Below are 21,457 nucleotides of genomic sequence, written 5' to 3' on the forward strand. Positions count from 1 at the left end.
ATCCCAACTTTTTGCATCACAAACACCTATAAAGCATCTTGTTTGACTTGCAAGAAAAAAAATCTGGAATATGACAGTAGCTTCAAACCAATTAAATTGTGCATCCAGATTCACTCATCCCATTATAATTTTTTAAAATATATTTACCATACTTTTATCTCAAATAAAAAATTATATTGGCTAAAAATATAAATAATATGGTAAGATTTTGCAATATGAAAGATCACCTTCATGGGAGACCAATCTGATGGCGTAATAAGTGGTTTTTCAGGAACACTGGCCAAAATTTTTTAAAGTCCCTAACTATGTTTGGTTTGGGTATAAGTAAGAACTACTAGTTCCAGTGATAGATACAAGTTCAGGTATAAGCAGGAACTAGATCAATTTTGCGTTTGGATGAAAATTGGGTTGTTTCTATGAATAAGTTAAATAGTATTTGGATAGCTAGATTGGAACAAGAGGATTAAGAGTTACAATTTGAAATTAAAATTATATTATGTAATTAATTAACATAAAAATATTACTTAAAAATAAATAAAAAATTAATTATTAATAATTAATTATAAATAATAATTAATAATAATAATTAATTATAAATAATAAATTATTAATAACGATTATCTAATTAATAATAATTATTATTATTATTAATTATTAATAAATAATAATAATTATTAATTATTCTTATTAATTAATTATAAATAATAAATTATTAATAATATTGATTATCTAATTATTAATAATAATTAATATTAATATTTATTAATAAATAATAATAATAATTATTAATAATTAATTATAAATAATAAATTAATAATAACATCGATTATCTAATTATTAAGAATAATAATTATTAATTAATTATTAATAAATAATAATATTAATTATTAATTATTAATTATAAATAATATATTAATAATAATATCGATTATCATTAAGAATAATAATTATTAATAATTATTAATAAAAAATTAATAAATATTATTAATTATTAATAATTAATTATAAATAATAAATTAATAATAATTATTATCTAATTATTAATAATTAATTATAAATAATAAATTAATAATAATAATTATCTAATTATTAATAATTATTTATTTATTTATTTAATTATTAAAGCAATAAATAATAATTTAAATATATTAAGTAGATTAATTAATAATTTACTGCCATTAAAATTAAATTTAGATTTTAATTAATCTTGTTCTTCTAAAAAACGGGTGTAACAGCAGTTCCAGCCTTATACCAGCTTATTTCAGAAACCAGGGAACTACTGTTCGCAGAAACCAAACATACCGTTTGGAAACAAAGGAGAGAACAAGGGCTTATTCCCTCCTTTGTTCCCGAACCAAACGCTACCTAATAGCTTGCTTCCTCTCTTGTGCACCGGCTAATATACAAAATATATATTTTATTATATTATATAATATGTAATGTAGTATTTAATAGATAAGCTTTTTAATGAAAGAGAAGTAAATACAAATTTTCATATTTATATAGTCTACAATACAATATAAAAAATATCCACTATAACATATTTTATATAGAAGTTTATGCAATATAAATTATATCTAGTATAATAATTATAGAAAAAGACCAAAAATAAGTTTTAAGCCAACCAAATTATAAAAAAAGGGAAATCCAGTTATTAATCTCCTTTTCCAACCAAGGAAACATCCACTAATTTGCAAATCAATCGCTAGAAACGGTAAAATCCGTTTTGTATCAAACAATTTTTTCTACAAGAAAACTATCTTTTATAGCTCAAGTGAAACCAAACAGCTCCTCAGCGGCAAGATCCTTTTCCCTTCCCAAATAAATTCATAACATTTGCTAAGATTTTGAATACTATTTGATACCACTTCCATAACATAATCCACGCGCTACGAAGTGGGCGTTATTTGCTAGTAAATGCAAGGTTAGAAAGAATGATTAGAGAATAAGACACAGTACTTACACCAATTAACAGAGGGAACAAGGATGACCTTGTGAACTACTACCTTGGATGCTAATCACCGTTTAACAAATAAATTACACAGCTTAAAGCATGAATGACATGGTTTTATTTGCACCAACCAAAGCCTGTGAATACCCACTTGTCTTTCCTTTGAGATTAATCACTGAGAGCTCTTGCTCGACGTAATCTCCAGCACAGACTGGGGGATACATATTCACATGGCTTGATTCAGCAAAACGGCCTAGCGGCTTTAGCATTGCATCAGAAGCAATATGAGCGAATAGCTATTTGAACAATGACAACAACGAGAAGTTAGTAATACACCAATGCAGGGTCGAAATTCAAGAGGAAAACGAGGTCATATTTGAAAATTACAAAAGGAAAAGCGCTTACGGTTGAAGAAACCCTCCACAAGCTGCGGTTTTGCTCCCGTGCAAGATCAATAGCTTCCAGTGTCCTCTTAGTTACAACAACCTCGTGCATCCCAGCTAAACACTCCCCTCCAGTAAGCCACTCTAGCTGCACGAAAAGAACTTAACTAAGTTGATTGCTATTCCTTTTTTGGGCAAATTATTAAGTCCGTAACAAATTCATGTCATGCCCAATGTAGGACATGAATTTATAATCATGGAATTGACTAATCATCAGAATATAAGTTCATTCCATGCCAAGATAACAAATACCCCTCCAACCATAGGTCATCCAGAAACTACTCCAGTTCAAGTGGTTTATACTTGACCCCCTTAAAGCACGTGTTGTTTTATTTCAAAAAACATGTAACTAATTAATGGTCTCCATAACTTTCCATATGAAATATTGTCTAACTTAATAGAATGTTCCAAGTATATGGTACATGACGACATGTTGTACTCTTTTTGTACATAAACTGTTGCAATCCAATACCTGATGAAATTTTGCGAAATCAAATAACAATGTTATTTGAGTGGTTAAAAAAAAAAAAAGTTGAAGTTGGAAGCCTACTTCAAATAGCATTTTCATACATTTTTACATTTGTTTTCCAAAGATTATGTTTCGTCCAATTAGAAATCTTATTGTTTCATAGTCCACCAAAATATTGATCCTGCAAGATTCACACTGTAATTAAGTGTGTTGAAAAGAGCGAGAAATATTCACCTGTTTCCCTGTTTGAATGAGAAGGCAACCGACAGGGACCTTGACTTCCATTTTTTGGCCATTCCTTAACCAGATGTTTAAGCCTGGGAATCTACTCCTACCATGTATTGTTAAGAAGTTAAGATCGTAATGAAATCCTGCAAATACTGTGCCCTCGGATCCATGGCGTTGCAGGTCACTTCCGGTGGGAGCAAGAAGGTGTGGTCCCTGTAGCATAGAGCAGAGGAAAAGAGTATATCAAAAGAAAGTGGAAATAGAGTAAATATCAAATATATCAAGCGTCCAAAAAAGGTCACTGTGCTTCACTACGCTCAGAGGAGCATAAATAGACAAAACCACACATAATACTAGAAATATTTACCACCATCCCAACTTATCCCCAACCAATTACCACAAAGTCTTTGGACATTAAAGACTCGCTGAATCATAAGCAATAGATTGAGGATGTCCAGAGCCAGCGGATTATTGTAAGTAGTGCCGTTTATTTCAATATCGACTTTCTATTATCTCAACATTAAACAGAAGAACTTCCAATTCTAAGCACCATCATGCCTTGGTGATCTTGGGTACCAAAGAACATATGACTTCACAAGTTCGAATAAGAACCTCTCTCTATCGAACCGAGTGACTACGTGCTAAATTGCTTAAATGATAACACAACTCATTCAAAAAGAGGGAAATGAGCGGCAAATATAATGAGAAATAAAATAATAGAGACGTCCAATCAGAGGGAAGATCCTTGCTTTTAACACTCTCAGAAGTGTATATTAGCTCATACATCAAGTTTATACTCCCAGGACGACGGCTTTAGTTCAGTATACATTCCCCAGACTAATAATTAGGCCAAATAACTATTGATCCAAAAGAAATTACTATCTCCAACTAAGACCACTTATTTTCAGTTCAATGCTGACCGGATGAGAATAATTTGTCTTGTTGACATCAAGAAGATTGTTGTTATAAGGGCATAGAGGAAAACCAACATTCCATGCATTGACAAATAAATATTACCTGCTTCATTAAAGAAGTAAATGCATACTTTGGCAAGCCAAATCCAATTGCAGCCATCTCGGCAACAACCTAGAGAACAGTACCTCATATCATGCTTAGCTTCATATATTATAAGCTTGGATAAATTAAGAGAAAACAAACAAATGAAGCACCTCAATTGCAGAAATCATTTTGGAACCCCATGAGTCCATGGTTTTTCTCCATTCAGGGAACCCTTCAGGTATGACAGGTTCAGAGTTCAGCTCCTATAAAAGAACATCTCATGCTTTATGTACAATAAGATCATTATTTAGCACAACTGAACACTAAATAAACAAGCAATATCTTGTGGAAAGAACGCAGCAAAATTACAACCTTGAAACGGGTGTTTGTTGGGCGGGGACCCACTCTCCACATGTATCGCCATTTAGGATCTGGTCCTGTCGGAGTATATGGTTGAAATTCTTTTGGCATCGTCCTTATCTTCTCCTGCATATCCTCATCTACGAGGCTGCGTGGTACCTCCACCCCTTCAGGTGTTACACCAACCTATTTTATACAAACAGATAACACTGTGAAGCAGGGAAAGCATATATAGGATGAGCACTCATAGTAACATTACTATGTACTAATGGAAGTTGTTCTAATCCAATTGAATACACGGCACAAAGAACTGATATACCTACAAAAAGAAAAGGACATTAAGATGTTAAAAAAACTAAAACAGTTTGGGGCTTGAATTTCATGCTGACTAATGTGGATAGAAGGGAGTTAATTAACAGAGAAAAGAGTGCAACAATGGTGCTATTAACTAATAACCCTGCTTACATGCCAGAAAGAATCGGTCAAGTTGATCCAATTGCATTTGACAAGAACCTTGCAACTATATGGACTGCAGGAAATGACACAGTATTACTGTGCAGCTGCCATAAACAGATACAAGCTCACAGTTCTACAAACCAACAGTAATAGGCCATAGGTTTTACGGAAGAAAGAGTCGTCACATCTAACGAAACCCAGATTTTAGGCATACTAAGACCTACTTTAGGATTACAGTGCAAAAAACACCTACTTTTATGGTTTGGAAGGCCCAAAAAATCCAAAAGCGCTTCCAATCTCCCTCCTTCAATGCTATAAAATTGCGGTCTGCCACTAAAGAACCAAACAAGTACATACTTCTTCGGCAGTGGTTTCTACCATAATTTTATAGCATTGAAGGGAAAATTAGATGCACTTTCAGATTTGTTTTTGGCCTTCCGAAAGCCGGAAAACGGGTGATCTTAGTCCACCACGGTACCAAACAAGGCCAAAACGAGACACAGACTGAGTTTTCTGCAGCAAGTTCACTGGAAAAGAGAGAAAAACATGAAAGAGAGCAGATTCAATATGGTTGAGATCATATCTGAACAAATTATGCATGGAAAACAATAAGGCTGAATTGCAAGCTCTTTCAATCACTCGCACATCTGGCCGATAACCAATCTGTTAAAAACTATCACATAATTGTGACCAACTTCAGCATGATACATTGATTTCAACTATACTAAACAAGTCTGTTTATCCTGCCAAAAAATAAGCCATCCTGTTGGCAAGATTCCATAAGCAATTTACACACTTAATCTGATATTGTCTCACTTAGTTTGAAGTGATATGTGAGATGAACCCCCTCACATTTCCTCCTCATATTTTCTATTCCATTACATTTGTATCTGAGATCTAATGCACAGGTAATTTACCATTATCCATCCCGGTTAGCTCAGATTCTTCAGAATGCATAAAATTGTCAATATATTGATTTAGTCATAGGATTATTAGAACTGCTTGACATTAGACAATGCCTTGTAAGTAAGAGGAGATACAAGTGATCAGTTTATTCACTACTGCTGTTTCGAACTACAAATTCACGTCAGAAGAGAAATGTAGAACCTCTGCGACCAATCCGTCGCTTCAATTCAATCTCCAAAGGCACCTCAACCTCAAAGTTCAAATCCATAACTAGAGCAAGCCGAGAATTACCAAAAAGATACAACAGCAGATGCCCTAATTGCCCCAAATTTTCCGATCGCATAGTGAAATTGGAGTGAGAAGTAGGAGAAGAGGCGAAAAGAAGAAGAGGAAGGGGAGAATCCGACCTGGTAATGGAGGTTGGGCCGTTCCTGGAGGCGCTTGAACTCCTCGGATCGCTCGAAGTACCTTTCCATCATATCAAGGAACCGATCGTTGTCCTCGGCGGAGCACCTCGGATCCTTCACGAGGAGCGCGCCCGTGTCCCTCAGGCTACCGCTCACCGCCGCGCAGAGCGCCACCACCTCCTCCTCCGCCCGCCGATCGGGGCCACCTCCGCCTCCGCCGCCGCCGCCACAAGCCGCAGCGTCGAGGTAGGGGGCGAGATCCACGACGGGGAGGTCCATCGCCGGAGATGGCGGGGTCCGGTGCTCCGCCGCCGCGATCGCGTCGTTCGCAATTGAGAGGGGAGGGGAGAGGAGAAGAGATCGATATAAGGTAGACGACGGAAGGGAGGAAGAGTTTTTGGCGTGCACGAGATGCGAGGGAGGGTGAGTTGGGCGGGAGGGGTATTTATTTATTCATAGGAATATACAAATTTCCAATTTAGAACCTTTTAAAACTAGGAAAAGCTAGTAGAGCCACGTGGAGTCCAACTGTGATGTGATGTTGATGATGATGAGGGGGGTTGAGAGCGAAGGTAAAGAAAGGCGTGAATCCAAAAAGGTACAGAAACCGGGTCGGGTCGTAAAACCGGGGGCAGAGAAAAAGTATGCCTAGGCAACAGTTCTGAGTACCGACGTATTCTAATACAGTATAATTTTATTACCGTTTGACTCGAAAATAAATAAGAACTAATTATTTCAAAAATACATATAAATACAAGCATAAAAAGGAATAAGAGTAATTTTATATTTAGATTAAAATAGATACAAATGTCGGTATAAGGAGGAATAACAAAAAATATATTTTGATAATATTTAGGGATAAGAAAATAATGGGTTGGTAAAATTTTAATATACCCAAATTACACCTATATGAGAAAAAATAGACAGAGTTACTTGATTTGTAAGTTATATTTTTTTAATTTATTTTAGCATAAAATGAGATGATTATTTAATTACTAATAAAATAATTAAAAAAGAAAATGTACTGTAATATTTGTAAAAAATGCAGATGATATTTTCGTTATGTCGCAGTTAGAGGTAGGTACAAATGACGGGATTTTGAAATTTTAACATAGGACGGAAATAATATTTTTAGTTGTAAATAACATAATAATATTTAGATACATTATATAAATAAATTACACACGAAGATTATATGAAATTTTACTACAACCAAATGAAAGCAACAAACTTCAGCATCGATCCGCAACCCAGACGGCACGAGGGTCTCACAAATCGTTTGGGCCAAAATTTATGTTTGGGGATTAGCTGGGGAATAAGGCTTAATCCTCCAACTAATTCCCAAGCCAAACACAGTCTAATTAAATTTAGAATATTTGTTTGTTTATAAGATCAAATTTGCTTTTTGTACAGTAGGAAATTTCCCATAAACGTCATCTACTACAAATACACATCAACAGCTCTGAATTGAGGTGAAATATTATCCAAAAAAAGTAATCACAACCAAAAAAAATGGGCCGCATCGTACGTGGGCTCCAACTTAGATGAGAAAATTTATTATAATGAAAATATGGGCCATGTACAAACAGGCAATTGTGGTGCTTCTTTTTCTTTATTTTCTAGTAATATAGCCATTGATCCGAGGTCTGTTTGGCTCGACATAAAATTATAAAAAATAATTTTGGTGAAAAAGAATTTATATTTTATAATATTTGATTTGTAAAAAAAAATTTTATTAATATTTGTTTGGTTAGAATAAAAAAATTATGTTTATTTGGTTTGATAGAAAAAAAAAATGAATGAAAGAAATTTTACACAGCTCGATTTTTTTTTTCCGTCCAAAAGCAACAAAAAATAAAATTTAATTTTTCTCTAAATTCGCAAAAAATACTTTTATCGAAAAATATTTTTATATCAAACCAAACAAGCGAAAAAATATTTTTTATACCGAAAATAATTTTTTAGTTCGTTTTATGTCGAGCCAAACGCGCCCGAAGCTTTTTTATAAAATGCGAAGCTAAGAATGATATAAGGCATGCTGTTTCTAGATTGTTGCCGAGATGACTGCAGTAGGATTTGGCTTGCCAAAAGATGCATTTACTTCGTTAATGAAACAGGTAACATTTATTTGCCGATGCATGGAACGTTGGTTTGCTCTCTGCCCTTTACAACAGTAAGAGAACAGCAATCAATTTAGTTTTCTTTTTGTGCAGGTAGAGTGGCTTACTGGAGGGGAATGTGTAGCTGGGATGCGACACTGGAAGCTATTGATCTTTCACATTTACCTCTCGAATTTAGACCCTGCATTGGTGTGTCACTGACTTCCTAGCGTTGTCCCCGTTAAAATACCTGATCGCACGTATCGCTTCCGATGCAATGCTGAAGCCATTGTGTCATTTTAATGACTCTACCCTTACGAAAAAGCATCCAACCATCTGTGCTAGAGACTGACCGTCCCTAGAGCAAGTGGCAAAGGACTTGGTGGTTGATACCCGAGGTCCCAAATTCGAATTCTAGTTGATTCGTAGTTTCAGCTAAGTTTATTTGTAAATGAAATAAACGAAACGAATAGCATGCTACCTATCTCTCAAAAAAAAAAAACCATATGTGCTAGAGATTACGTCGAGCAAGAGCTTCTCAGTGATAAATCTAAAACAAATTAAGCCGCGCCATCCAGTTCCATCATCCATGTGGCTAGAATTAGTACAAAAAGTCCCGTGGGAGAGAATTTGTGCCTTAATCTCTCTAATTTGACTGGTGAACACTACTGACTCGTGTCGAAAAGAGTACTTCACAAGGGCATCTGGAATTGTAGTTCCCTCTGTAATTGGTAAAACATACGTGTTTTTTTCTCTAACCATTCTTTCTAACTAACATGGCGTTCATTAGCCAACAACGCGCAATTTGTAGGTGCAAATTCTGCTATGTAAGCAGTATAGAAGAGTACACGTCAAAAATCTTTGCAAACCATATGACTTTCTTCTTTTCTTTTTTTCAGAGAGATAGGTAGTACGTTACCCGATTCGTTTATTTCATTTAAAAATAAACTTAGCTGGAAATGTAAATCAATTAGGATTCGAATTTGGGTCTCGAATACCAACCACCAAACCCTTTGCCTCTTGCTCTAAGGACGATCGGTTAAACCATATGACTTTCATTTTGGGGGGTGGAAAAGGATCTTTGCAACTCCTAGTGTTTTTTTTTTTTTTTTTGAGAGAAATAGATAGCTCGCTATCTGTTTCGTTTATTTCATTTAGAAATAAATTTAGTTGAAAATGTGAATCAATTAGAATGTAAACTTGAAATTTCGGATACCAACCATCAAACCCTTTGCAGCTCCAAGTGTTGAAAAAGTGATTCCAATGAACTTAACGTATAGTTAAGTATGTTTAGATAGGACTATTTGTGAAGTACTAATAAGTGGAATCCCATAAAATTTCTTTCGGAAGTAGAAAGGAAAGTTATTAATGATTTGAATGACTCTTTTTTTTTTTTGAGAGAGATAGGTAGCATGCTATCCGTTTCGTTTATTTTATTTATAAATAAACTTAGTTAGAAATGTGAATTAATAAGGATCCGAACTCAAGACCTCGGATATCAACCACCAAAATTTTTGTCGCTTTCGTCAGGGACTGACGGTAAAAATTCGACTGACTTGTTATAAGATTTTGAAATTTCAACAGATTAAAATGGCCATTCAGGAATTAATGTATATGACATTGAAAGTGAAAAGCACTTGGCTTTAAATCTTCAGTATTGGCCTATTTACAAATTGGGGAGCGAGAAAATTTATATAGTACATTCTCACTTTTTCTTAGATCTATTTACAGTATTTTTGGGTGTGAGGACCTAGCTATAAGCATGAGTGGGGGCATAAATATAGATCTCCGCGATAGGCTTATAAAATAGAATTTTTGAGTTACTATTTAAAAGATCTTATTGGCAATATTAAATATGAAAAGTTTTTTTTTTTTTTCTGAGAGAATAATTATATACTATCTTTTCATTCATTTTTTTTAAAATAATATATTAATTATTGAATATTTTATCACTTATATTAGAAATGAACTGTATGTAAAAAGAATATTATATAACCTAAATTTCGGTGCAGTTCGAATTTTGGAATGTAATTAAGGAGGACTTAAACTGTGAAACTAGAGGGCTGTACCTACTGGTCTGAATTAAAAAACTTGAAAGAATTATGGCAATTTGTCTATTTGCAATTCATTGTCCATTGGATGTTTGCAATTCATTGTCCATTGGATGTTTGTGATGCAGAGAGTTGGTTGAGATTAACCATCAAAATTTTGAGAGAAGTCCCATGTATTTATTTGTTTAAAGTTGTGTTTGGAATTTTGTGCAGTTCCTTCTACATGGTCCTACGGAAAGGGCAAAAATTCTATGGACACCACGTCCAAAATTTTTTTTTTTGAGGACAGTCTGGATGGGCGCCGCGTGGCACCCGAGCCAAGCCGGACACCATCCCCGCTGCTCTGAGAAAAATTTTAGAATGCAACGAATATATTGGTGACGTGATGTAACAAACCAATCAAAATTTTCTTTTTAGAGATATATGTCACATCATAATTATAAAAAAATAATTTTATTGTATTTTTGTTTGAAAAAAAGAAATATGATTGACTTGTTATTGATGGCGTGGTACAAGTGTGATAGTGTAGAATCCCTGTTGCTCTGCCTTTTGGAAGAGCAGTGGATTTTTTTCGGTGCACCCGGTGCACCAGTTTTTATTTTAAAATTTTAATTTTATAATTTAATATAATAGATATATATTTTATAATATTTTAAAAATATGTACAAAATAATTTTAAATTCTAAATTCTAAATTCTAAATTCTAAATTCTACATATATTTTTAAAATATCATAATATATATTATTAAATTATAATTAAAAAACAAAAAATAAAATTTTAAAACAAAACTAGTGTCCATAATATATATATAGAGAGAGAATTAGGCTAGAATACTATTAATAGCACCAAGTCATTGGTGCTATTAAGTTTTCAACCTGTGGATAAAGCGATGTGCGGTTAGGATTATAATGGTCCCCTAGGGTTGACTGGGTAGTTTGTTGAATAGTATGATCTAATGGGTAGAAATGATCAGAGGGATAGATCTAACGGCAGAAAATTTGGTAGCACCAAATGCTTAGTGCTATCGATAGCATTATAGCCGGACTCATATATATATATATATAAAATTATAATTTAAAAATAAAAAATAAAAATAAAAAATAGTGCACCATGTGCACCCAAAAAAATCCCCTTGCTCCCTGGTGCCACGCGGCGCCCATAGGGGCATCCCCAAATTGTTTTCTAAGGTAGTGTTTGGTTCGGGAACAAGGGGGGGAATAAGCCCTTGTTCCCCCCTTTGTTCCCAAACGCAATGTTTGGTTTCCGGGAACAGTAGTTCCCGGGAATCTGGAACTAGCTGGTATAAGGCTGGAACTGCTGTTCCACCCGTTTCTTGGAACAAGCTTGTTCCTTGATGAAAACAAGATTAATTAAAATTTAAATTTAATTTTAATGGCAGTAAATTATTAATTAATCTAATTAATATATTTAAATTATTATTTATTACTTTAATAATTAAATAATTTAAATAATTTATTATTTATAATTAAATATTAATAATTAGATAATTATTATTATTAATTTATTATTTATAATTAATTATAAATAATTAATAATATTCATTATTTTTTTATTAATAATTATTATTCTTAATGATAATCGATATTATTATTAATTTATTATTTATAATTAATTATTAATAATTAATAATTATTATTATTTATTAATAATTATTAATAATTTTTATTCTTAATAATTAGATAATCGATATTATTATTAATTTATTATTTATAATTAATAATTAATAATTAATAATAATTATTATTTATTAATAATTAATTAATAATTCTTATTCTTAATAATTAGATAATGGATATTATTATTAATTTATTATTTATAATTAAATAATAATTATTATTATTATTTATTAATAAATATTAATATTAATTATTATTAATAATTAGATAATCAATATTATTATTAATTTATTATTTATAATTAATTAATAAGAATAATTAATTATTATTATTATTTATTAATAATTAATAATAATAATTATTATTATTAATTAGATCATCCATATTATTAATTTATTATTTATAATTAATTATTAATAATTAATTTCTTATTTATTTTTAAGTAATATTTTTTTTACTATTAATTACATAATATAATTTTAATTTAAATTATAACTCTTATTTCTCTTGTTCCAATCTAACCATCCAAACACTATTTACCTTATTCCTAGGAACAACTCAATTTTCATCCAAACGCAAAATTGGTCTAGTTCCTGCTTATACCTGAACTTGTATCTATTCCTAGAACTAGCAGTTCTTACTTATACCCGAACCAAACGCAGCCTTAGACACAGTAGCCGTAAAATTTTTGCCCCTACCAGAAGGTATCAACTCCTGATTTATTATTTGACAAGACCAAGTACAAATCCCACCAATAACCTTTGATGTGTGTCTCCCCTGTCCATAAAAGTGTGTTTGTTTGGCCATAAAATCACATTGAAAGAACGGCGGAAAAGTAAGACTTCAAGGTTTGTTTACATGTAAAAAATTATTTTAAAAAAATTACTTTTATGAATTGTGAGGAAATTGTGTGCTTTCGTTTTCCGTCCGAAACCAGCAGAAAACGAAAGAAAAAATCACAACATTTGGGAGAAGAGGGGGCAGGATGCGTGCAATCTACGAGGTGTACTCCATCTCTTGAACCGTGAGAGAGAGGTCCACGGTCCACGGTAGACCTCTCTCTCTCCTATTTTCTCTTTTCTTTTATATATATATTAAAAATAGCAATTTATTTTATAGTATATAATACATATTATTATATATTATATTATGTACTTAATTATTACATAATATATTTTAAATATGTTTTGTTTATAAATATAAACTATAATACTGATAATAACTATATATTAATAATATAAAATANTATAAATATAAACTATAATACTGATAATAACTATATATTAATAATATAAAATATATAAAATTTTAAAAATATATAATAATTTTTTATTTATAACTTTTTCTTTTTTTCTTTCAATCCTTTCAACCAAACAACCGTAACAAAAATTTTTTTTTCCTACAAACTAAATATTAGATAATGTAAAATTTATTTTCCTTTTATTTTTTATTTTTTTACCAAAATTTTTTTTCTTATAGTTTTACAATAAACCAAACACATCCTAAATTGAAAATGATAACTCACTTATTAGGGTATTTGGTTTGCTATGAAAGTAAACGGAAGATATTTTAGGCTCGAGACTAAATTTTTGGCTCATTTGTATCAACGTAAAAAAGCATTTGTGAAATAATTTTTACAATTTCTTTACTTGAAGAGAGCAAGAATCTAGAACTTGGCGCGCACTTCTCACGTCAATAATTGTTGGTAGAAGAATCCTTACACGACTTGCCAGATTTTATAACAATCTATGGACCGCATTAAATTTTGCTTTATACTTTCAAAGTTTTCTCTATTATCTAAAGTAAGAGTGCCAAAACAAGCATAGCTGCATGGGTGAAAAAGAAATTTTATTTTACTGTAAATCAAACAAAAAGGGCCATAATGCAATTTCGAAATACGTAGGGACTATGGAGGACGAAGAAAATAGTGCCTACACCCGGTGCATCAATGCATCCGATACGGCATATTCATTCATACATATTTCGTACAATCTTTATCTATCTTCATATCTACACTACCTTAAAAAAAATAGCCTATGTTTTTTTTCCCCCCTTTTTTTCGCTTATGTTAATGCTAATCGTTTGGTCTAATAGACTTGTGAATAATTATGATATTTCACAGTATGATATTTTACGGTATATTCTCTTTTTCCGTATTTGTAATTCTCATAATTTTAAACTTTTAATTTTTTTTTATAGATCTATCCGCATAATTTTGAAACCAACTATCTCCCCCACTATTTTTTCTCTTCTCAGTAAGAGTTCTTCGGAATTGCAGAAAATTTATATTATGTACAGTAAAAAAGTAAGAAAGGATAAATTTATTTTACTATTCTATTTGATGATATATTTTTTTGTTAAAATAAAGTAAAATTATATGACAGTTAAGTGCAACTTTTGGAATTACAAATAATAAAGTAAAAATATGCTGTACTACAGGGCGATAAATTGAAATTTATCCAATACAATTAAAAAATAAGTAGTTTGGGGGTTGGGCAGTCTTTACCAATTCTTTGGCAAATACGACCGTTTTGATCATTTCTTCAGATGTACCTACAGTAGCATTTAAGTAATGTCCTTTGATTTCACACGTTTCGGACTTTGCTTTATAAGTATTAGGCTTTTGTCAATATTTAATTTTTTGGTTGGTAAGAAGTGAAGTTTTATTCTTTTTTCCTTATTAATTTAATTTATTTTTTATTTTATTTTTAGAAAGAGGGAGAAATTGCCTACACTGCTTCACCTGTTCTCATAGCATATTCATTCAACCTCTTTGTTTTTTTTCCTTTAAATCTCCACTGACTAAAGATTTTAATTTTTTACTTAAATTTTAACAGTTAAATTTTTTAAAAAAAAGAAGAAGAAGATGGGGTATGATATTGGATGATATAACAATGTGATGTATGAACGTGCATTAGGAACTAGGCACAATTATTATATATAATAATAATATTAATAATAACAGCCGATCAAAAATCTCCATATGACTAAAAGCAATATTTCAAAATATTTTTTACTATACAATTATAATATTGTGCCATCACATTACTATATATCTCATATATAACGCAATTAAATTGGTGATTTGGGAGATATTCTGTATGTGGTATAACTGTAATAATTTATGATCCAAATACAATTATGCGAGCGCACAATAGGATATCATTTTTTAATATAAAAAATAGAATTTTATTTTATTATAATTATTATAAAATATGGCCATGGGAGGAGGACTCGACCTCACCTACCTAGTATAGTGTGTGAAAAATCCGGATTTGAATCCTATATACTCCTGATAAAATCCGACCCGTTAACACTTGTACATATAGATGCGGGGGCCTATGTCGCTAGAACGCAGCTGTTATGTGGCATTTGACTCTGCATTTCTTTAACGAGCAACGTAAAGAGTAGTTATTGCTCTTCCTTGCTCAGCAGCGTGGCCATGGAAGAAGAATCCCTCATCTCCCACCCCTTCTCCGTTCCCACCACCCTCTTCACCTCCGCGCTTCTTCTCCTCCTCCTCCTCCTCCTCAGCTTACTCTTCTTCTTCTTCAAGGCCCGGGCCAGTTCAAAGCCCAAGGCCCACTACCGTCTCCCGCCGAGCCCGATGGGCCTTCCGGTCGTCGGCCACCTCCACCTGCTCCGTGCCCCCATCCACCGCGCCCTCCACCGCCTCACGCTCCGGCACGGGCCCCTCATCCACGTCCGCCTCGGCTCCACCCTCTGCGTCGCCGCCGCCACCGCCGACCTCGCCCGCGACCTCCTCAAGACCCACGACGCCGCCTTCTCCGATCGCCCGCAGACCATCGCAGCCCGCCACTTCGCCTACGACTCCGCCGCCTTCGCCTTCGCCCCCTACGGCCCCTACTACCGCTTCATGCGCCGGCTCTGCATGTTGGAGCTCCTCGGCTCCCGCACCGTCGACCAGCTCCGCCCCATCCGCCACGCCGAGGTCGCGGCCCTTCTCCGCACCCTCCTCGAAAAATCAAAGCGCCGCGAGCCGGTCAACCTCAGTTGGGAGGTGATCAGGTGCGGTGCAATCAGTTTCTCCCAAGAAAACTTAATTAGACCGCTCAAATACTTAATGTACTGCATGAATTAATGTTTGTTTTTTTGCTCCTACTTCAGTTTAAACTGTCAGAGAACAGCAGTGCTTTTTGTCTTGCTCCTAACAATAATGTGAATAATAATAATAATGATAAGGTTGACCAACAACGAGGTGACGAGGATGGCGGCGAGCACCACCTCGTCGGCGGTGGGGGGCGAGGCGGAGGAGGCGAGGGAGCTGGTGAAACAGGTGGCGGAGCTCATCGGCGCGTTCAACTTGGAGGACTACATCGGCTTCTGCAGAGGGTGGGACCCGCAGGGCTTGAGCAAGAGGATGAGAGATGTGCACGCCAGGTTCGATGGGTTACTAGAGCGGATCATCAAGGGAAAAGAAGAGGCGAGGAGGAGCAAGAAGAAGAAGAATAGTAACAGGGAGGGAGGAGAAGAAGATGATGATGGGGTGGTGAAGGATGTGCTCGATATATTGCTTGATGTTGCTGAGGATGAGAAAGCGGAGATGAAGCTAAGCAGAGAGAACATTAAAGGGTTTATTATGGTATGGAACTCTTTGATCATCTTCTTAATTTCTTCGCTAGTTAGCACTGCTAATTACAGAGCTGGAACCATGCAACGTGAGACCTTGAAATTAATAGATAGAGCTAGGTAATTAATCTAAAACCTTAGATGATGATAAAAAAAAACATCCCCATGCATTATATAGACATGCAGGACAAAGTTTTCCGTTTCTATATATCTAATATGGTGTAATTGTTACATATTAACAAGCACTGTATCTTTCCTTTCTCTCCATTTTAGTAAGGATTTTATCCGTTCAATTAGGTTGGATTAGTAAGTTTTTCTAATTACTTGAAGGTAGTACGGAACTAAGAATACCGTACCTTTTATCACGTAGAATTAATAGAAGAACAAGTGCATATTCGGTTAAGGTGCTTTTCCTACAAATGGTCAAAGGAACGCTTATTGTTAATTGTATCTTGCACCTTGGAGATTCTCATCATGTGAATCGATTTTTTTTTTAAATTAATGGTCCTTAACTACTGTTAAACTGTTAATTAATTGACAGTTCAATTAACAGAATCAATATCATACCTGTTAATTTAATGAAAATCTCAATAACCAAGGTTGAAGGAAAAAAAAAAAACTCAGTGTCTCTAAAAACATAAGTTGACCTGGAAAGTACCATATATATATATATATATATATATATATATATATATATATATATATATATATATATATATATATATANTTTAAAACAGATTAGCAAATACCTAATTTGATTATTAGGAAAAAAAAAAAAAGGCATCAAGCTCTCTCTTATGAGATCTTTTAGAATTAGGAGCTCTTGACTACAATTATCCACATATTTTTATCCAGACTAGGTACTTCCTTGTAAGTCGAAGAATCTGAGCTCAAGTGGGCCTCCTGCTTTTTTTGGTTTTTTTTGTGTATTGATGGTATCCTCGGATCCTCCTTTCGTTGGTTGTGTACTTGGTCATTGACTAATTATGAATACAAGCCTACGCCCATGTGCAGGACATTTTTACCGCGGGATCCGACTCATCCGCTGCCTCGATCGAATGGGCGCTCGCGGAAATACTCAACCACCCTCGCGTACTGCAGAAACTACGGCAAGAGATCGATCAGGTGGTTGGAAATGGCCGGATCGTCGACGAGACTGACCTCCCGAACCTCCCGTACCTCCAAGCAGCCGTCAAAGAAACCTTGCGCCTCCACCCACCGGCCCCCATCATCCATCGCCAGGCGACGCGAGACGTCACGGTTGAAGGCTACGTCATACCGGCCGGCACAGCACTCTTTGTCAATGTATGGTCTGTCGGTCGCGACCCAAAATACTGGGAGGACCCGTCGGAGTTCCGACCGGAGAGGTTTGTTGATGATCGGGCGGTGGTCGACATGAGGGGCCAGCATTTTCAGCTGATACCATTTGGCAGCGGCAGGAGGGGGTGCCCAGGTATGACACTTGCCCTACAGGCGGTGCCGGTGGCGGTCGCAGCTTTAATGCAGTGCTTCGATTGGGAAGTGAGTGGCGAGAGCTGCGGCAGCAACAGCGGCAGTGGGCGAGAAGAGAAGGGGACGTTGGTGGACATGGAGGAGGGGATTGGGTTGGTAAGCGCGCGAGCCCACCCGCTTATTCTGGTCCCGGTGCCCCGCTTGGACCCGTTTCCAGAGATCTAAGCAAGGTGGTTTAAATATAACATTTAGTACATGTTTAGTTTATTTGTGTGTTTGGGATGGTTGTAATGAATAAGTTATAAGATACGTTGCTAGTACAACGCACTTATTAATTAAGGTCAATAAATGGTAGTCGGGTGTTTGATGATTGGCTTATGTAATGTACAATGAATAGGTCTTTGTGTGTTCGAGAACAGGTGTTTTACTCTGTTTTAAAGCTTCCGGGAGAGGAAGCCCCATACGACGATTTCACCTCTTTGCCTATCATTGAATTTCTTTTTAGGGGCAATTTCATGACTATTCTTGTAAAATTTAAAAATATCACAGATACCCTTCAAAATTTTGAAATATCATCAATGCCTTCTTAAACTTCATAAACTATCATGAATACCCTTCCATCACCTTTTATTTGCTTTTGTAAATTTTTATAAGATAAAATGACTTTTCTATCCCTAATTGTGGTGAGTAAAAGTGTATGGAGACCCCTTACCTATAGGTCTATTTTAAAATAGACCCCTTCAACTTTTTTTTTTTATTAAGGCCTCTTAAGCTTTTAGCTTTTTTATTAGGTTTCTGCATGTAGTAAACTTTCTTAGCCGAGATATCTCATTCATTAATTTACTAATTTTTTTTAAAAAAAATTGGCTAATAAAAATCACTCAATTGTAAAAAGAAAATAAAATTGAGAAGGTGTAAATAAAAAAAATTAAAATTAAAGGGATTGTTCAAATGGCCTATAGGTAAAAGAAATTTTACCCACTTTTATTTTATTGTAGGAAATACATTTTATATGAATGTCAATTGATACTATCAAGAATTTGGCAATCTATTTTTTTTTGGTGTAATGTATGTAAATTATTATATTTAAATAGAATTAATAAATAATTAATTCTCGAGGTAACATGAATATTAATATTGACAGTTATATCATGAATATTAATATTGACAGTTATATATTATGATAAACTATATAATTTCATAGCGAAAAAATTAAAAAGGAGCATTTTATATTTAGTAAATTATAAATATTTTATTAAAAATTTTAAAAAGTAAAGTTTAATTATATATACAGTTCAAAATTTTAGAACCAATCATTTAAATAAGGCAATTTGCATAAAAAATCCACTTATTTTGCGGCTTTTGCCAAATCGGCCACCTTGTTATTTTGCGATTCGGTCCGCTTTCTTCAACAAATGACCAAATAAACTCTTTTACTTGTTCTCTTTCCTCTTTCTCTCTCTTCTTCGTTTCACTCGTATCTTTTTTTTTTCTCGCGCGTAGAGGCGAAAGTCGAAGCGGAGGCCAGAAACAGTCCTTTTGCGTCTCTCACCCTCATGCCTTTGCCTTCGCCTTGCCCTCGTCCAGTCACCCCCACTGTCCTCGCCTCGAACCCCGTATAGGCGGGCGCGCCGACTTCTTTTTTTTTTTTGCTTTTTTCTTTTCTTTCTTTTTCTTCTCCGACTCTTCTCACGTCCTCCGACGGACGACGTCTCGCCGCTGTCCCCGCCTTCTCATCTCTTTCTCCTTTATTTCTGTGCTTCGAAACGCTTACTTCGCCGGGCGCCTGACGTCGACACCGTTAGCAGCGTCCTGCGGCGTACAGAAACCTCGGAGCGGGGGGTCCTTACGCGTCGGTCACGGCGCCGTACCGGGCGCCGTTAGCTGTTGCCAGGAAGGAGGTGACAAAAAATTATAGAAAAAACAGAAATAAAAAATAAAAAAAAAAAATATTTATAAAAAGAGGATGAAGATGGAAAATTACTCGTTAATTAAAAAAATTATAAGTTGCACTATTAAGATGTATAACTGGCTGCTTTAGATTAAAAATTATACTCTTGAACGAAAATTATACTTATTTTTTATCTTAAACTGCATCCTTTTTAAGTGGATATTTATACTGTTTCCTCCTTGTGTACTGTTCTCTGTTGTTCCACTATTCTCCTCTTATTTACACAGAAATGGTTGCAACAAGAGGAGAACAGTGCAACAAGAGGAGAAACAGTATAAATATCTCTTAAAAGGGTGCAGTTTCTCCTCTTATTGCATTGTTTCTCCTCTTGTTGCACTATTTCTCCTATTGTTTACACAGAAATTGTGCAACAAGAGAAGAAACAGTGCAACAAGAGAAGAAACAGTAGATATATCTCTTAAAACAGTGCAGTTTCTTCTCTTGTTGCACTATTTCTCCTCTTGTTTACACAGAAATTGTGCAATAAAAGGAGAAACAGTATATATATCTCTGAAAACAGTGCAGTTTCTTCTCTTCTTGCACTGTTTCTCCTCTTGTTGCACTATTTCTTCTCTTATTTACACAAAAATGGTGCAACAAGAGGAGAAACAGTATAAATATCTCTTAAAAGGGTGCAGTTTAAGATAAAAAATAGTATAACAAGAGTAGAAACAGTGCAACTTTTGTTTAAAGAGTGTAACTTTCATCTTAATGGATGCAGTTTACATCTGAAAGAGTGTAATAAGAAGAGAAACAGTGTAAATATTTTTCAAAGAGTGTAATTTTCGTTTAAAGAGTGTAGTTTTCATCTTAAAGCTGCAGTTTACATCTTAAATAGTGCAACTTATAATTTTTTTTGCAGTTAACGATACAATTTGATGTTCATCCTTCTTTTTATATAATTTTTTATCTTTATTTTTTTTTCTGTTTTTTCTATAATTTTTTTTTGTCACCTTCTCTGCCAACAGCCACGGTGCCGGCGACGACACCGCTAAGGACCCCCGCTCCGAGCCTGTAGCGCCGCAGTGACCTCCACGGTGTCGACGTCGGCGCCGGCGAAGATGCATCGTCGTCGGAGGCGGCAGAGAATGAGGGAGAGGGAGAGATGAGAAGGGCGGGGAAGGACGAGAAGGACGAGAGAGGCATCGTCGTCGGAGACGGTGGAGAAGAGTCGGAGAAGAAAAGAAAAGAAAAAAGCAAAAAAAAAAAAAAGTCGTGGCGCGGCCTTGGCGGGGTTGGAGGCGAGAAAGGTGGTGGGTGCGTGGACGAGAGCAAGAGCGTGGGCGAGGGCGAGGGCTAGAGAATGAGGTTGAGAGACGAGACAGACCGTTTCCGCCTCCGCTCTGCCGGCGAGAAAAAAAAAAAAACGAAAGAAACAAAGAGGAGAGAGAAAAAGGAAAAAGAAAAAGTAAAAAAAGGTATTTTGATTAGTTTGCTAAAAAAGTGGACCGAATCTG

The 21,457-nt window shown here is 34.6% G+C and overlaps 2 protein-coding genes across 3 annotated transcripts; one reads left to right on the plus strand and one right to left on the minus strand.

Annotated features, from left to right (window-relative positions):
* LOC109711203 lies at nt 1,815-6,657 on the minus strand. Of its 2 annotated transcripts, none has more exons than XM_020234131.1 (7): nt 6,220-6,655; nt 4,463-4,636; nt 4,261-4,353; nt 4,109-4,177; nt 3,098-3,304; nt 2,357-2,482; nt 1,815-2,247 (listed from the first exon to the last, which is right to left on the minus strand). In XM_020234131.1, exons 1-7 carry the CDS (start codon nt 6,496-6,498, stop codon nt 2,047-2,049), a joined length of 1,149 nt encoding a protein of 382 aa, XP_020089720.1. In that variant the 5' UTR covers nt 6,499-6,655; the 3' UTR covers nt 1,815-2,046. The 2 variants fall into 2 exon arrangements, 1 of the variants encoding a protein (XP_020089720.1); XR_002216534.1 differs by having other exon boundaries at nt 2,105-2,247; nt 2,357-2,478; nt 6,220-6,657.
* Nucleotides 15,348-18,538, plus strand: LOC109712077 (cytochrome P450 93A2-like). Its single transcript, XM_020235505.1, has 3 exons — nt 15,348-16,036; nt 16,211-16,610; nt 17,612-18,538. Exons 1-3 carry the CDS (start codon nt 15,450-15,452, stop codon nt 18,272-18,274), a joined length of 1,650 nt encoding a protein of 549 aa, XP_020091094.1. The 5' UTR covers nt 15,348-15,449; the 3' UTR covers nt 18,275-18,538.

The sequence above is a fragment of the Ananas comosus genome, linkage group 6 (genome assembly GCF_001540865.1).
Source record: "Ananas comosus cultivar F153 linkage group 6, ASM154086v1, whole genome shotgun sequence".
Lineage (NCBI taxonomy): Eukaryota > Viridiplantae > Streptophyta > Magnoliopsida > Poales > Bromeliaceae > Ananas > Ananas comosus.

Bases quoted from the DNA above. Each gene is read 5' to 3' on its own strand.
- LOC109711203 (XM_020234131.1), bottom strand. From the start codon at position 6,498: ATGGACCTCCCCGTCGTGGATCTCGCCCCCTACCTCGACGCTGCGGCT. The intron at 3,305-4,108 runs GTAATATTTATT...TCTATGCTACAG, and splicing joins TTACTTCTTTAATGAAGCAG to GGACCACACCTTCTTGCTCC. The intron at 2,248-2,356 runs GTAAGCGCTTTT...TTGTTCAAATAG, and splicing joins TGTGGAGGGTTTCTTCAACC to CTATTCGCTCATATTGCTTC.
- LOC109712077 (XM_020235505.1), top strand. From the start codon at position 15,450: ATGGAAGAAGAATCCCTCATCTCCCACCCCTTCTCCGTTCCCACCACC. The intron at 16,037-16,210 runs GTGCGGTGCAAT...AATAATGATAAG, and splicing joins CTCAGTTGGGAGGTGATCAG to GTTGACCAACAACGAGGTGA. The intron at 16,611-17,611 runs GTATGGAACTCT...GCCCATGTGCAG, and splicing joins ACATTAAAGGGTTTATTATG to GACATTTTTACCGCGGGATC.